General features: G+C 45.5%; 1 protein-coding gene across 1 annotated transcript in view; it reads right to left on the bottom strand.

Annotated features, from left to right (window-relative positions):
- LOC108523301 (Down syndrome cell adhesion molecule) overlaps positions 1-18232 on the bottom strand; it is a 337477-nt gene that overhangs the window by 87343 nt on the left and 231902 nt on the right. The window contains exons 16-18 of the mRNA XM_017863826.1: positions 17512-17752; positions 15279-15425; positions 7289-7444 (exon numbers count right to left, since the gene is read on the bottom strand). Of these exons, the coding sequence (XP_017719315.1) occupies positions 7289-7444; positions 15279-15425; positions 17512-17752 (544 nt within the window). The remainder of the gene's footprint in view (positions 1-7288; positions 7445-15278; positions 15426-17511; positions 17753-18232) is intronic.

Below are 18232 nucleotides of genomic sequence, written 5' to 3'. Positions count from 1 at the left end.
GCTACCCATTAAATACACAGTTCATGCAGTAAAAGATGGCACAGAACTCCAATGTTTTCACCCAAAACTTGAAGTGATCCTAAGTCATGTGATTAGGGAATGATTAGGGAATGAATACATATTTATATGTATTAAGTTAAAATGCAGCATTTCGGGTACTTCTTGGCCACTGTAAAGTTTGGTGGTTCCTTGTTTCAATTGAGGATTTCCATGAGCATGCCTGTGTCACAGCCGATCAAGGGGCTTTGACTGCACCATCTAAACTCGCAGTTGACTCCTCCTACATGGATTTATGATCTATCTTGCACAGTCTTTCCCTGTATGGTTACTAGAACTTTGTACAATAAAATAACAACATAGAAAATTTGAAGAACACGGCATTTTGGAAACGCTTTCTGGATGACTGAGCTAATCTTTTCAGAGCTAGAACTTAACATTTTCATTCTGGTTTGGACAATATCATAAAGCTTAAAGGTGTGGGCCCTGGAGCCTCACTGCTGGTTTCATGCGGCTCTACCCCTTAGTTCCATGTCCTGAGCAAGTCGATTAACTTCTCTAATAATCTTTAGTTCCCTCATTTATAAATCGACAACAATAATTGTGCCGACTTATGTTTTTGCTGTTAGATTTACAAGAGATACTTCATGTAAATGATTTACCGTTCTCTGTAGAGTAGGCGCTAAATAAGTTCTAGCTATCATCTCTAATAACCATCCTTATGTCCTTAGATTAAATGTCATTAAATGATACTAGCCTTTACTTTGTGACTCAGTGGTGAATGACAAACACCAGACACTGAGAGTTGCAGAAGACAGAGATGGCAGAGGATGGAGTAAAAAATGGTATATGTCTGTCTGGGACATATTTTCTTGAAACATTCTTAGTGACCACATTCCATTTTGGTAATCTGAGTTTTTCTTATGAAGGTCAAAACGAGCTTGGGAAGTTTTCATGAATTCCTGGGCATCGTAGGAGAAGTTCTGCATACAAGTTTAATTGATTGCAGTAAAGAATGTGGCCTTCAGAGAATTCTCTCTTCTACATTCCTCCAATGCACCTGGACATCCCTTCTGAGCTGCAGATGCTTCTGTGTCTCATGTGTCCAATTGGCTGAGACGTTTCCACCAGGGATCACACAGGCACTTTAGGCCAACATAGTCACAACAGGGCTCACCGTCTTCTATCCAAACCTGCACTTCTCTTGCCCCATCTCAGGAAATGGGCTCCCCCCATCTTCTAGTTGCAAGAACCAGAACCTGGAATTCTGTTCCCACTGTGACTTGACGAGCCCTTTGGATGTCCAGATGGACATGACAGGTCAGCAGCTGGGCTCTACCCCTGATTCGCTGGTGCTCCCCAACACTGAGCTCTGTTTCAGTTCCCTGAACGTGGTCTGCTTCTCCCACCCCGGGCCCTTGGGCTGCCATGATCCAGGGCCTTGGGATGCCTCTGTCTGGACTTTCTCCCACCCTCTGCCTTCTCCCTGGCAACTCCTACTCATCTCTCAGGGTCTAATATGTGTCATTTTCTCCAGGAAGTCTTCCCTGATCACCAGCTTAGGTCAGGTCAGGGCTCCCATGTCTCTGTCGAGACTCGTTTTCATCATTGCACTTGACACAATCCACTCAGGGGTGATCTATCAACATCTGTCTCCCCCACTAGCTTGCAAACCCCACCATGCCCATCCTGTTTCTCTGCATCTTTAGTTCCTGGGCCAGTATCTGGAACATACTAGATCCTCAATACAGATTTTTCAAGAGTGGAAAACTGATTTCATTCGTGTCTGTGTGGTAGGCGGGATTCTACGATGGGTCCCAAGATCCTTGCCCTCTAGTGTATGTGCCTTGGTGATTCCTTCCCCTCGAATGGGTGTGGCACCTGTTACTACGATGGACAGATCCCTCCCATGGGCAGGTTGTGCCATGTGGCAAAGGTGAAGGGCTTGTGCAGGTATCACTGAGGTCCTAATCACTCGACTTTCAGTTAATAAAAAGGAAAGTTTCCTGAGTGGGCTGGGTTTTATCAGATGCGCCCCTTAGAAGAGGAGATGGCGGTCAGAGGGAGACAGAAGAGGTCAGAGGGATTGGAAGCCATGTGAGGCTTTCCTATTGGCCTTGAAGGAGGAAGCCGCCATGCGGTAGGGGCTGTGACAGGGAGTAACAGGCAGCCTCTGGAGGCTGGTGACCCCAGCCCCATAGCCAAAAACAAACAAACAAACAAAATCCCACCAATAACTTGTGAGCCTGGGAAACCCTGACCTCAGATGAGGGCACAGCCCCAGTTCACACCTTGATTCATCTGTGGGACACTGAGCAGGGGACTCAGCTCAACCAGACCTGGATGCCTGACACTTGGAAACGATGAGATAAGACATTTGTATTGCTTTAAGGTGTTAAGGTTGTAGCAATCTGCTCCACAGCATAGAAAATAAATACAAGTGGGTCAGCTCTCCTGTAACATACCTTAATGTAAAATACCAAAATAATTTTTCTGAAACAGTATTGCTTTGGTTTAAGTACGAGTATCAGATGAAACTCTGACTAAACACCCACACAAACACTGCAGTCAGCTTCATTTTTTTTCACCATCATTTTTCTGCTCTTAGTAAACAGCCACAGGCAGGTGTGTGTGTATGCGCATGTGCACACACAAACATGCATGTACATACGTGGTACACCATGGTAGCCAGATCCTTCTGAGTCCACAACTTTTCAGTGGCTTTTCCTGAGCCATGCCGTGCCGTGCAGATGCTACAATCCTGGAGGGACATGTCACGTTCACAGCTGTCATCTCACCAAGCAATGCACATATGTCCCTTTTCTCTTCCCATGTCCATAAGACTCTGGTATTTTTGGCCTTTCCTCTCACTAGAGCAGGAGTGTTCAAACATTCTTTAAATGTTTGACTGATGCTTTAACCAAACCATCAAGTGGAAACCCAGCACATAACACAAGTAGAAGTGGGGTGGCTCTTGAAGCCAGGGTCAGGGAGAGAATGGAGTCTCTCACTGGGCCTCTTGCTTACCACTGGGGCCCACCCAATAACCCTTGGGCTGTGTAAGAACCTAGTCTGAGAACCACTGCAGTGGAGGGAGTGTGGAAAGCCACGTGGTAGAATCTGTTCTAGGACATCTTGTCTGTCGTGTTGCTGGTATATCTGCCACTGCACAGGGCACACTACCATAGGCTGTAGAGCCCCTGAATCCTAAGCAGTGTTGATTGGCTGTACTTCCCAGTGTCTACTGAGGGGCAGCACCACTGGTGGCTATGCAAACACAACATGCAATCTACCCCCTTTCAGGTCTGAGGTGTGGTCATAAAATCACCCCAGCACATGTCACAGCCACATACTATCCACACCTTCATAAGTATGTATGGCTCAAGGTATGAGTGGTCGGAGGATTCAGAGGTATCTGGATGTCAGTTTATTTTTTTGCTTCCTCTTAGCTCTACTTTCAGGTCTTCTCCCAATAAGATTTGCTAATTGACGGTGGGGAGGGAGTAGAGATGACATATTCCACCTGCTGCTGGCCCTCTCACATGTGCCTTCAGAGTTATGTGCATTAGTGATGTGTTCCGTCAATATTTGAACTTAACTATCTCTATTGATACATATGCAAAGTTTACTCTTGTGTAAAGGGATCAAGGCTGAAACTAGCTTTTGCCTTCAGAGTGAAAATAGCAATTGGAAGATTAATAGATTCATTTTGTTTGTGTTCTCTTTCCTTATGGCTTGGCTCACATTACAGTATTGGCAAATAAAATGGCATCAGGATTTCACAACTGTTTTAGAAGTCAGGATTAGTTGTTCTTGCGCTCAAAAACAGAACGCCTGATCACCAAGTCATCCTTTGTGTTTCTGCAGCAATAACAGGGGTACAAGTTCTCACTGACTGAGCAGTCCTGGAAAGATAATGTGAACTGCGAACAGTTGTCACAGGCCCCAAAAATATCTCCATGCATCTGAGTCTACATTTATGGATAAAAGACGATATCCATGGCCCTGAGACTCTGACCACAGACATGAGAATATGTCCATGCACCCGAGACTATAGTTATGGATACGAGACTATGTCTATGGCCCTGAGATTATGACCAGAGACATGACAATATGTCCGTGGACCTGTGAATATGTTTATGAGCCCAAGAATCTTTAGATAGAGGTAGAGAAACTACTTAAAGCACAGACTTGTTCTCTAAACAAATATTTCTATTGCAAATAATCTGTTGCAAAAGTAAATTTTTGCCTTTATTAGGGTTAAGTTTCTCCTTTTAGTATGATCAGTGACCTAATAACACAGTTTAAGCCTCCAGGCTCCCTAGATTAGGAAGACTGGTACAGGACGTGTGTCTGGCATAGACAACTGAATCAGGTGGTCCCTGTTAATGTAGCTGTCTTTCTTTGCTTGCAAAAACATTGATAAACATTGAAACTTCAACCTGAGCCTAAAATAGTATCTTATTGAGAAAGAACTGAGTAAATGTTGGAAATTATTATTTTACTGGAAATCTATCTGTATTTTTACACAATTTAATTGAACTTGCAAGTGTAATCCAAACTTCAAAATTACAAAGCTTTCTCACTGAGGTATTAATAGGATCTGTAATCAGTTCGACTGGGCATTTGTTCTCCGAATTGGCCTTTGTCCCTTCTTCCAATCAGATAAATAAAATTGCATTTAATTCTGTAAACTGCTGGAATGCCTAATTTTATTAGGTATTGAGTCCACAAAAGTGGTTGACACGGTTGACACAACTCTTCATCATTTCTAAATTATTGAATTTTTCATGTGAACTTGGGAGATAAAGTGATATTATTCTAGTTTTTCTCTTCTTCCACCCAATCTTCACTCCACCTCTTTTTTTTATTTTTTATTTTTTATTTTTATTTTTGAGATGGAGTCTCACTCTGTCACCCAGGCTGGAGTGCGGTGGCATGATCTCAGCTCACCGCAGCCTCTGCCTCCTGGGTTCAAGTGATTCTCCTGCCTCAGCCTCCGGAGTAGCTGAGATTAGAGGCGCCCACCACCACACCCAGCTAATTTTGCATTTTTAGTAGAGACAGGGTTTCACCATGTTGGCCAGGCTGGTCTTGAACTCCTGGCCTCAAGTGATCCACTACTCCACCTCTTTTTGAAAATACACACTTATCCTAAAAAATATTGACACTCAGTTCTGCATAGTCCTTGTCCCATACCACCAGCAAAAGTGGGATCCACAGCATCCTCCTTGGGGTAACTGGGGCACCCAAGGCAGGGTTTTCCATAGTCAATCCCAGCTCCACACACTATCAGCACTGAAGACAAAAGTAAGGCATAATTGATTGACAAATTAGACTTTGGGCCTTGGGGTCAAGGTTTGAAAGAGAACTCTATGATTTTTAAAACTAGAATATTAATTTAAAATTGATCTAAAATTGTGAATTAATAAGGATCTGTGAAGAGCCTTCCCTTCTTACTGGATTTCTGTACATTCTTCTAAAAACGCAGATGCAAAACTTTTTGTGGATGATCAGTTTGCTCTTTAAATAATAATTCCAGTGACATTTGCATTATTGCTTAGCAATGTAAAAAAAAGTATTTCACTCCTGCTCTGAAGGAGTGGAGAGCAAATAATCAAATATTGAGTGTCAGGAAGCATCTCACTTTGTGGCAAGCAGGTGCTTTCAGACATCACTTCAGCTCTCATACATTGGTTCTGTGCAGGCTGATTGCTACAGCAGATTGCCCATGAGGACAATCCAGTCCACAGAAGCTTAGGTAAGGTGCCCAAAGTCCCACAGGTAGCAGGTGACAGAGCCAGCATATGCACAGCTCTTCGTCTATTACATTTTAAAAAAACTAAATTATGGCTGTCTTTACTCAGGACTTAGCTTTCTAGATATCTCTATTGATGTGTGACTTCCTAATGGCATTACAGTTGAACCTTAGATTTCCCTAAATAACCCAATTTCTTAGAGCAGAACTGCTGACACCTGCACATTCCCTGGAAGAACTACCTGTGCATTATAGAAAAAAACTAAAGCAAATGAGGATTAATTTGGGTGTAGACATCATAATGTGAGAAGGGCTACAGAAGCAGCGAAAACACCAGGTGACAGTGGATGCCTGGGGCTGCTCAGGAGAGCAAGGCCTGGCTTGCCAAGGTGAGAGCAGAGAGTGAGGTGGAAGATGGCAAGCTTAGAATAACAGAGAGTCATGGTCAGGGGCAGAAAGGCTGAGGAGAAGAGCGTATTGTGCCCCCCAACAGGTGTTCTTTGCTTCCATCAGAACAGATATGGGATGGAATAACAGCATTTTGGATACTCTAGTAGTGGGGGAGATGGCATAGACATCAAACCTGCCCATACATGGGAGGCGACCGGCAATGGTCAACAACTCTCCTGCCCCTACGCTGCCTGGGGAACAGAGTCCCGGCAAGATGACAAAAGTTGCAGAGACGATCCAACACAGCATTTAGGTCTGCTAATGTCTTATCTCAATGTATACTTCTGTGCTGGAAGAACCTGGGAAGGTTCTATGTGGGCATCAATTTGACATCAGTTGCTCCTTCCTTTACTAAGGTGGAGGCTACTTTTCTCACTACCACAGTAGTATTTATCAGAACTTATCTGTTCCTCAAACAGGCTTGGCTAACGCCCCTCAGAGTTTCCCTTAAAATAGTACAGAATCTTTGTTGTACGGTTTTTGTAGGTTTGGGTAATAGTCACATAACCCAATCCAAATTGTAAGGAACAGCAAGAATTATTGTTGTAGAACAAAATGAGCAGCAATTTAAATTTTTACTAAATCACCATGAATTCTTGCAAGAATTAAAAAAAAAATTAACATGAAGTTCGCAAATTAAGGACTTATTCTAAAGTGTTTCAGCTGGCAAAGAATAATAGAACTTCAGCCTGTACATAATTTTCAAGAAGTCGAAGGATGGATTTAATCAGAGCTTACACTAATAGCTGAAGAGCCACTAAAATTATTCTAACAAGATACAAAACATGTATGACAAGTATTACAGCTCCAGGATAAAATGAATTTCTATTTACAATAGTACTTGGCCAAAGGAAAAAAAAAGAAAGAAGAAAAAATATAGAGGAAGAAGAAGCAATGGATTAGACCCATCAAGCAAAGGCAAGAGAGGAAGCTAATGCTCTAAATTGCACTGGGATATTTTGGGAAGGCAGCAAAGGTTTGCACTGAGAATAGCCTGATGAACTGCAGGGTAAAGGCAAGTGAGTTCCCTCTGACCCAGCCCTTCCAGCAGTTGCTGGGACCCGCCGCCCACCCGTCTCTCACCATCCTCTTTGGTCCGGGTGAAGATCTGCTCACTCCTGACCCCGTCTCCTGCGCGGGTGAAGGCCAGCACCTGGATGCTGTAGTTGGTGTACTTTTCCAGCCCGTCCAGCTCCAGGGAAGGCTGTGTGGTGGTGATGTTTTTAATCTCACCCAGCTCTGGAGGACAAGAACAAGAAAACAAAATCCCACTTCTGAGCCTATTTCTGCTCATTTTTCCGCATTGTCCCCACTGACTGTCCCTGTGCCATGCCATCACCTGTCCAGCCACCATCTGGACATGGGAATTCCTCAAAGGGACTGTGCACAGTCATCCTGTGAGCTCATGGTGTCATGTGGCCCTTTGGAAAAGATCATTCACACCAAACTGCTCCAGAACACAAGGCAGAACATTGGTCTGGAAATGAAGCAATTCGCTCCAAGTTAAGTGTTATCAACCCAAGGCCAGCACCAGGGCTGTCACTCAGCCTTCAGCAGGTGCTAATGAGCAATGTCCCCTGCACCCCGAGCAGCACACTTAGTACCACACACACGCACTGCACACTCGGCGGCACACACACACTGCACACGCAGCGGCACACAGGCACTGCACACGCGGCAGCACACACGCACTGCACACGCGGCGGCATACACACACTGCACACTCGGCAGCTCACAGGCACTGCACACTCGGTGGCACACACGCACTGCACAAGCGGCGGCACACACGCACTGCACACTTGGCAGCCCACACGCACTGCACACGTGGCAGCTCCACTGCTAACTATTCGTTAGGAAGCTTCTGCAAGCTGAGGGGTTTTACCGTTATTTTAAACAAGCTCTACTTTAACATACATGTATTTTTAAGCACCTAACTTCATCTCAAATATCTGATCTACCCTCTTTAGCAAGTTTCCAGTCTATAAGACAGTATCTTTTACTATAGTCACCACTTCCTACATCAGATCTCCAGAACTTACTCATCTTGCATAACTGAAACTTTGTATCATCTGGGGTGGGGGAAGAAATGGGCAACTATCTGAGATGGTGGACCTGCTGTTAATTAGCTTGATTGTGGCGAGCATTTCACATTGGATACATACGTCAAAACAAGCTGCATGCTTGAAATATACACAATTTTTGTCAATTATACCTTATAAAAGCTGAAAAGATAACATATTTAAATTAGAAAAAAATACACCTATGCTAAACTGAGTGGCTCAGCAAACCCCTCTTTTTACCTGGAGTGAACTCCTCTCAGCTTCAATCCTGAAGTGACATGCCCATGTGTCAGAAATTTGGTGTCAGCTAAAAATGCTTCACTTTTAGGAGTGGGATTCACTAATAATATTCACAGATGGAACACTATGCACTCTCATCTCCAGCATATGATACACGGCCATATGAGAAAACTTACCAATGATGTACTTCCTTGGTGTTTGGCTGATGGGTTTTGAAATGAGTCATCTTCAGAGCATGAGAAGGGTCTGAGAACTGTTTCCCTAGGGGAAGGGGCTGTCAGTGACACATTGGTACCCAGAGCAGGTCGGTTACCCCAAGAGACCAGCAGGTCCGGGGAGTACCTTGTTGAACAGGTCTGCTTTGGCTACATTTAGAGGGCAATGCTAGCTGTCTGTCAATCCCTCTCACTCTCCCCGGCCTCTGTATAGGGAGTGGACGTGACATGCATGCCTGCCTAGGTGCCAGCGCTATGCTATTCTAAGTACAGATAGTAACTTATGCAATCAGCAGAGTTATTCAATTACTTTCGCAACTCATTCATTTTACAGCCAAGGAAGTCAAAGGACAGAGAGGATCAAGGAGCCCAGCACAGTGGCTGAGGGCACAGGCTGCAGATGTCAGCTGCTCTCCTCAGTCGCTCTGGGAAAAAGCAGAAAATGGGCTGAAAATAGAGGCACCCACGAGCCGTCGTGTCTGCCAGATTAAACGGGCTTTTTGCCTGCCTGGTTTTCCTTCCTGTTCATTGTTTTTCTTTTCTCTTGTGTGTCCAGGATATTCCACAGAAGTTCACAAATGAAGAGCCATGTATTTTGTGATGACAATGACTGTGGAATGTCTTTTGTTCATTTTAATTTTTTGTCACCAAAAGGATCAATGTGGAATGGATATAGCATTAAAGGAGAGTAGCAAATACTGCATGGGATGACTGAGGCCTGTCCCTCACATGCCAGAGCCCCTGTGCCTTCTAGGAGTTGCAAGAAGAGGGGTAAAGGGGCTCCATGTGGCTCCCACAGTCCAGGCCCCAGTGGGAGCCGAAGGCCTGGGACCACCAGAAGCAGTTCTGTAGGCTGGGGCTTTGCTGGGGAGAGAGCAGGGTGAGGATGGTCCAAAGACATGTCTTTGGACTCCTGTCTTCTAGGGAGGCCAGCAGGGTGCCAGCTGTCAGAGGTCACAATTTGGAAATCTGAACAGAGGGCTTATAAAAATGAGGAGAATGCGCACGTGTGGTCACCAGGCAGTCAAGATATCAATACTTCGTTGCCCCAGATGGATTGGAAATTCTCATCTCCGAAGGAAGGGTCTTTCCATTTTCAATTATATTTCTTTTCCTGAATGCATTTAATGCAGGTCTTTTGGATTAGGATAAAAAACCCAAATGTAACCAGACATGGTGGCTCATGTCTCTGGTCCCAGCTACATGGGAGGCCAAGGTGGGAGGACTGCTGGAGCCCAGGAACTGGAGGCTGCAGTGAGCTGTGATTGTGCCACTGTACTCCAGCCTGAGTGACAGAGCCAGACCCTGCCTTTAAACAAACTAATTAAAAACTCAAATGATAATAGACAAAGTTTAAATATAGAACTCATTAAGATCTTTTCAGATTTAGAAACTTCACTGTCAAAGATCACACACACACATTCCTACAGATATATACACACACAGTCAATAAAAATATATACACAACACAGCTGAGGGGAGGGGCTGGGCAGGGCAGGGTGCTGGGAGCTGGTTATGAGACTGTGATGAAGGTTTCTTTTTTTCTCAAGAGTGCAGGGTGTCCACCTCACAGGGAAAGTAGGATCATTTCACAACATAGGAGAAAGCTGTGACCCTCCGGCCACGCAACTCTTGAATCAGAATGAGGAAGAGGAGCCTGGTGAGGAGGGAGAAGGGCAACCTGGCCTCTCTGATCTTAAAGAGAGCAAACACTTGGCCGAGCGCGGTGGCTCACGCCTGTAATCCCAGCACTTCAGGAGGCTGAGGCAGGCAGATCACGAGATCAGGAGAACAAGATCATCCTGGCTAACATGGTGAAACCCTGTCTCTAATAAAAATACCAAAAATTAGTCAGGCATGGTGGCGGGTGCTTGTAGTCCCAGCTACTCGGGAGGCTGAGGCAGGAGAATGGGGTGAACCCAGGAGGCAGAGCTTGCAGTGAGCCGAGATTGCGCCACTGCACTCCAGCCTGCACGACAGAGCGAGACTCAGTCTCAAAAAAAAAAAAAAAAAAAAGGAAACACTTACAACAAAATGATTAAAAATGCTAATGGTTAATATACTAATTAGAATTAACATTTAGATGTTTGCTCATTAGAGGGTTCAAGTCATTTTGATCAACTAATTTATCATGAACCATGAAGACAAAAGCAGTCAAAACCCCAGTTCTAAGATTTTGAAAACCACCTGAGCCAGAGTTGGCTCTATTTGCTAGAACACCTCACAGACTCTGAAGGAAGGGTATTTTCCTGACGACAGATACTGGGTGACTAGCAGATATGGAAGAAATAAAAAGCAAAGGATGAAAAAAAAGAAAGCCAGATACAAAACTGAGTGTTTAGTTTGTCATTCTTTTTAGCTCTTTTCTTTTAAACATGAATTTCTACAGTCTATCTTCCATGCCCCTATAGAGCTGTTTAATACACACACACATAAACACACACACACACACACACACACACACACACACACACACACGTTAACTGAAGTGTACTGTTCAGTTGAAGCCATGAGGGGAATAAAATTAAAAATATATATAAAATAAATATAGATATCAGAGTTTTTCTATTACAAATTTTGTTTTAAACAAAATAGTTTTGTGTATTTATTTATATCCTGCCTCATTCTCAGAGGGTTTTAAGGCAGAAAACAAAATAGGTGTGGGAATAGCTTCAGAAGCAACCCTCAGCTGCCTACATACACTAGTTGGCACCTAAATATTGCTTCCTTTCCGAGTTTATCATTTTTGTCATGAAGGAAGATGGATGAGATGGAAGGTAGCAAAAATTCAGAGGAAAACGGTAACTTTTCAAAGGATACAATTATCCTAGCAATCTCAAATAAACTGTTTCCGTCAGGCCTCAACCATGATTTAACTTTCTGACCATGCAAAAAAAAATCAGAAAATCCATCAAAGTATTGTTTATTTAACCTGCCCTATCAAATATACTAACCAGTTTTATTTCACCTGATCATATTAACAACAGAATTCTTTCTTAGACATATTTTGGAAAGTATTCAAGTTATTGCTAATTACAGTGGTAGTCATGATATTTGCCTCTCTCAGCCTGTGTGAATGGATGGTGTGTGTGTGTGGTGTTTGTGGTATGTGATGTGAATGGTGTGTGTGCGTCTGTGTGTGTGGTATGTGGGTGTATGGTGTATGTGTGTGGCATATGTTGTAAGTAGCATGAGGTGTGTGATGTGTGGTGTGGTGAGCGGTGTATGTGGGGTGTGTGTGTGGGGTATGTGTGGTGTGGTGTGTATGTGTGGTGTAGTGTGTGGTGTACTGGGGTGTATGTGGTGTGGTGTGTCTGTGCATGTGTATGTGGAGTGTGTGTGGTGTGTGTGGGGGTTTGTATATGTGTGGTGTGGTGTGTCTCATATTGGGGTGTGTATGTGGTGTGGTATGTGGTGTATGTGAGGTGTGTGTGGTGTGTCGTGTGTGGTGTATGTGGGGTATGTGTATGTGTGGTGTGTGTGCATGTGTGGTGTGTGTGCATATGTGGGGTGTGTGTGGTGTATATGGGGTGTGTGTGTGGTGTGATATGCGGTGTGCGTGTGGCGTGTATGTGTGGTATGGTGTGTGGTGTATGTGGGGTGTGTGTGTGTGGTGTGTGTGGTGTGTATGTATGGTGTGGTGTGCAGTATATGTGGGCTTTATGTATGTGTTGTGTCTGTGGTCTGTGTGTGTGGCATAGTGTGCAGCGTATGTGGGGTATGTGTATGTGTGGTGTGTATGTGTGGTGTGTGTGCATGTGTATGTGGGGTGTGTGGTGTGGTGTATGTGTGATGTGTCTGGGGGGTGGTATGTGGTGTATATGGGGTGTGTGTATGTGTGTGGGGTGTGTGCGCTTTGGTGTGTGCTGTATGTGTGGTGTCGGTGTAGTGTGTGTGGTGTGTGTGTGTGGTGTGTATGGGGTGTGTGGGGTTGCTGTGTGATATGTGGTGCATGTGGGTGTGTGGCATATGTGTCGCATGGGTGCAGGTTATGTGTTGTGATGAGCATGTGTGTGTGTGTGGAGTGTGATTGTGATGTTTGCTCAAGATGTGGCTTTACACAGTCACTTCATGCTCAATGTCTGTGGAAATCCAGCCAGCCCGGGAGGCCACAGAATGAGGAGTTTGTGCGAAAGTGTCCAGTAGCCCGGTGAACTGACCTGCTTCATAAACGAAATCTCTCGGGTAGCAGGAAGAGTGACCATTCGCAGGCAGGTTCCCGTTTCTGAAGGTTTCTTGCTTATCTTTCGGAAATTACGTGCAGAACTTCTACACTGTACATTTATCTCATCACTTTGATTTTAATTCCATGAGTGAAGGTGTCTTTAAAAAGCTGCATGCACTCCCAAGCATTTCTTTATTTAAAGAATTATGTTTTTGAATATTCAAGTTTTCAAAGCTTTAAAGGTATGAAGCCACATCTTTCGTTTTAGAATGGAGATGCCAGCAGGCAATATTAGCCAAGTGATCTTAGAAAATATGAGTCATGTGGATGAAGTCGCCACTGGATTCTAGAAATATTTCCAACAAGAACAACAGAAGAGACATCTTAGCATAACACTGCCTTTAGAAGAATGTTTAGGGTATTTAATTTCACCCACTCAATATAAGGAGTAGAAATCAGAAGGAACATATGTAATGATGTCATATGGCATTTTGTCCATAAAATAGATGACTTTGCAAATTTTCTTCACTCTCTACTCTGTGGTGTTTTAAAAGCTTGTCTTTAGGTGGGGGGGTGAAGGTGTTACAGAATCACCTACTTAAATCTGCCCTTCTGTGGGGCTGTCCCTTCTTGGGTCTGTGGTTCCGTATTCATTAGCATCTCCTTCGGTCACTGGTCTGGAACCTCGACAGGGACAGACACAGCAACCTTGGTGCTTCCCATGAGCTCAGTGCTGAGCGGGTGTTTAGCAAATGTGTCTGCTGCAGGACCAAGGGGGTCATTCTAGATCGCCTCCCATGGCTGGTACTGCTCCAGGTACTACATACACCATCAAAGGCACAAGGCCTGGTCTCAGTCCTGAGAAACACATCCGGTTAGGGACATGCAGAGCTGAGGCTCAAAGGCCTGCACTCGCGGAGCCAGTAATGCTTGCACTGCTCATGTGTCTTCTTGCCTTACTGTTGCACCCACCGTGGAGGCTCCTGCCACCTGTGGGGCCCTACGTTTACCTGCATGGGGACAGCGGCCTGCCTGGTAGAACAGATCCAGGAGGTCCTGGGCATGGAAGGGATAGGTCCTTGACTGCATTTGCCCAAAATTGGAGGTGAGCACCCGTCAGGGATCATACCCAGTTGCGGGGGTTGAAAGAAGCCCCAGGCTGGGCACAGTGGGTCACTCCTGTAATCCCAGCACTTTGGGAGGCCGAGGGGGCAGATCATTTGAGGCCAGGAGTTCAAGACCAGCCTGACCAAGATGGCAAAACCCCATCTCTACTAAAAATACTGAAAATTAGCCAGGCATGGTGCATACCTGTAATCCCAGCTACTTGGGAAGCTGAAGCAGGAGAATTGCTTGGGTCCGGGAGGCGGAGGTTGCAGTGAGCTGAGATCCTGCCACTGCATCCCAGCCTGGGTGACAGGGGGAGACCCTCTCTCAAGAAAAAGAAAAGAAGCCCCAAACAGGAGGAGAGGTACTGTTCAGGGACAGGGGACGCAGGAGAGGGCTGCAAATGGAGGGCAGGGGAGGAGGCAGGTGTAGGCCCCCCAGGCTTGGGACAGAGACGGTGAGCAGACTTCCAGAGGCCTCTCCTGTTGGGGGCTGCAGCCTCGCTCTGCCCCCAGGATACTCACACAGCCCGGCCCAGCCTGGTAGGCACCACTTGCAGCCCGAGGGCAAAGACAATGAGGTGTGCTCCAAGAAACTTATAGCCCCAATCTTATGGCCACTTGAGAAAGTCACTTTTTCAAAGTCTTTCCCTCAACAAACAGGAAAATTTTGTCCTACAACTGGAAACACACACACACACACACACACACACACACACACACACACACGATAAAGAACAAGGAAAAGAGAGGAGGAGAAGGGGAAGAAAGAGGAGAAAGAGAAACAGGAGACAAAACGAGAGGGCCCTGAACTTCCTGGCCCTCTCCTTAGTGCCCCCTCCGTGTGCCTGGGCACTCTTCCCACACCCACTTACAGCACAGCTACAGGAACTTTAACGTTTCCCCGCGGAGTTCTATCTGGGAAACAGGAAGGCACCAACATTCTAGAATACCTATCACATAGAATGTTCTAGGTAGAGATGGAGGTTTTGGTGCTGCCTGCAGAGACTTGACATAGACACTCACAATTAGGAAAACACATCTATGTTGAATTTCCCAAGTGCCGCCCCCGCCTAGGCTTCAAATTGGGTTTAGAAGGTGTGTGATGTTTTAAACAGAGAGACCTGTTCCAATGTCAAATGAGAGATGATAGAAAAGGGGAAAGTGTCTATTGATAAAGAGGTGCCCGCCGTATCCTGAGCCCCTTGTTAGGAGTTAGGAGGGGTCTGCAAATTCCATCATGCATTCTCTGGAGGCAAACCCAAAGTCCTAGTTGAGTCCTCTTACCTCCGTCCATGAGGTTGGCCCAGTAAATGACTCTGAACCCCTGGAGAATTCCATTCAAGGCCTCCTTGGAAAGTGTGGACCAGGATATTGATATGCTTTCTGGTGATGTTGCTATGGCTTGGACATTTTCAGGGGGGTAACTGGGCACTGAAATCAAATAATTAGAATCTGTAATAACTGTAGGTGGTTTATGAGCAAAGCAATACTGTAAAAGCAACATATTTTAATATTTCCATATGCAAGCAAAAAAATGCACTCAACCCCAAAATGAAAGAAAAAATAGGCCGGGCGCGGTGGCTCAAGCCTGTAATCCCAGCACTTTGGGAGGCCGAGACGGGCGGATCACGAGGTCAGGAGATCGAGACCATCCTGGCTAACACTGTGAAACCCCGTCTCTACTAAAAAATACAAAAAAAACTAGCCGGGCGAGGTGGCGGGCGCCTGTAGTCCCAGCTACTCGGGAGGCTGAGGCAGGAGAATGGCGTAAACCCGGGAGGCGGAGCTTGCAGTGAGCTGAGATCCGGCCACTGCACTCCAGCCTGGGCGACAGAGCGAGACTCCGTCTCCAAAAAAAAAAAAAAAAAAAAAAGAAAAAATAACAAAGATCACTTCTCTACATAAATCTTTATAACTCAGTAAAATATCATGAGTCAATGCATATATTCTAATGGATTCCATAGTCTCTCTTTCCAACTTAATTTACTTTTAGGACAGCTTCTTAATTTTATTGCCTGAGTAGAAGATCATTGTTTGTCTGATTTATTTTCCCCTTACTCTTGGAAGTTACTTCTTTAAGTTGCATTTACTTTATAGAGTACAGTACCTCTGTATTTAGTAATATCTGGCATATAAATTGGAAGCTTAACCATTGTAAAGTGCTAAAAAGTAGAAATACAGTCACAGATTTCCTGTCTCATCCTCATCCCTTTCCCCAGAGGGAAGAGAGACCACAGACGAGGAGACGGGTCAGAAGAATGTTGAAAGCATTTTTACTACTGAGCTTTTGTAAATCTTAACTGTTGGCACTAGGAGGGGGTGCAAAATACTGGCTGAAACAAGCATCTTAATGAAAATGAGCATTGAAGCAAAACAAAGGCATATTTAACTACTATTGCAAAGATTATGAAGATAGACAATTCCAGTGTTCAAGTTGCAAGTCACTGAAGACTCCTCTCCTTGCAAAAATTGTCAGATATTACAGGTGCAAGTCATATTTGCTTCCTCAAACCTATGATCAAGGGTTGGGTGCTGTGGCTCACGCCTGTAACCCCAGCACTTTTGGAGGCCGAGGCGGGCGGATCACGAGGTCAGGAGATCGAGACCATCCTGGCTAACATGGTTAAACCCCGTCTCTACTAAAATACAAAAAATTAGCCGGGCGAGGTGGCGGGCGCCTGTAGTCCCAGCTGCTTGGGAGGCTGAGGCAGGAGAATGGCGTGAACCCGGGAGGCGGAGCTTGCAGTGAGCTGAGATCGCGCCACTGCACTCCAGACTCGGGAGAGAGACTCCGTCTCAAAAAAAAAAAAAAAAACAAAACAACTATGATCAAATGGCTAACTGCACAAGAGGTAAATGCAGTGCCAGCTTGCTGCCTTGAAAGCTACCACTTATTGCTACAAATAACCCCCATATCTTAACTTTCTGCCTGAAACACTGTGCGTTTGGATACCAGGGTTCTTTATTTACAAACACTACTGGAAATTAGAGCTTCTGGGTTTTTCTGTGTCACCCTGGAAGGGCTAATTAATTCATCATGGCCGCTAGGGGGCGATCGATCACTGTGCGATCTGAAAATTCCTTTTCTCTGGGCTCAGACTGCTTGAAAATAGAAAGCAATTGAAAAAACAATAAATTTAACAAAACTTTCTTAACATTTGGGAGAAAGCTTTTTAGCAAATAGCATTTCTGTCTTCTTGTGAGACTTCTGCAGTAATAGGGAGAGCCTCCCCTTCACTCCAGAAAAGCCCAATTCTTGTACCCGAAATGAATGAGGAAGAGTCTGAAAAGGGAGGGACTTGCTGGCTTTGCAATCCAGCCCAGCCTGAGGGGTGCGAATCAGTGGGGTGGGCGAGGTCATGAGGCAAGGCTTTCCCACCCGAGACCCCAGGCCCTGCAGGTCACTGCAAAGTCAGCGGAGGGAGGAGCGGGGGCGGCGAGGTTGGGGGAGCCCCGGGGGAGACCCGAGGGAACCTTTGCGGAGGGAAAGTCACCACCAGGGCCGGGCCGAACCTACCATCTTCGAGAGTAGTTGTGATGATTTCCTGAGAAGAAGGCCCCGTGCCGGCCCGGTTACAGGCCTGCACCACCAGGCCGTACTGAGTGAACTTATTCAGGTTGTCCAGGGTGTAAACCTCACTGTCCCCGCTGGTGTCGACACTGATGATGTTGAACTGGAAGTTACCCCCAGTGCTGTACTCTCGGTAACCTATTTGGTAGCCACGGATAATCCCATTTTGCAAATGTTTCTTGGGAGCCTAAACAGGAGAGAAAAGAACACACTAAAGAAGTCTTGAGGTAGGACAAGAGTGAAATCAACGCCCACACCCAGTAGGAAAGCAGAAATAAAGTGGCGTCATTGCCGTGATGCTGGGGCAGTGGTCCAGTAGCAGCTGCAAAGCCATGTGCAGTGCTTGGTCTGTGCCAGGCACCCTTCCTTTACCTGCGAGTGCATCCGGCCCTCTCAGCCCCTCTGAGCCACTGGACCGTCAATGGACACTGGAGGTCACCTGAGTATACATGGCAGGAGGGGAATCTGAACCCAGGTGTCTGGCCCCAGAGCCTGTGCTCTCATTCTGTCCTTCATGCTGTCCTGGTTGACTTGTCTAATTGGCGAGAAAGTGTCAAAATACAGATCATGTTTGTGGCATCTCCAGGTACACTTACAATGGGGTGTGACTGACCCTCAGGCCTGCACCCAGCAAGAACTCTTGGGCTCGCTGCTCTGTGCCAGGCCT

This window comes from Rhinopithecus bieti, unplaced genomic scaffold (assembly GCF_001698545.2).
Source record: "Rhinopithecus bieti isolate Rb0 unplaced genomic scaffold, ASM169854v2 scaffold_73797, whole genome shotgun sequence".
NCBI classification, from domain to species: Eukaryota; Metazoa; Chordata; class Mammalia; order Primates; family Cercopithecidae; genus Rhinopithecus; species Rhinopithecus bieti.
This window is presented reverse-complemented; position numbering and strand designations above follow the sequence as displayed.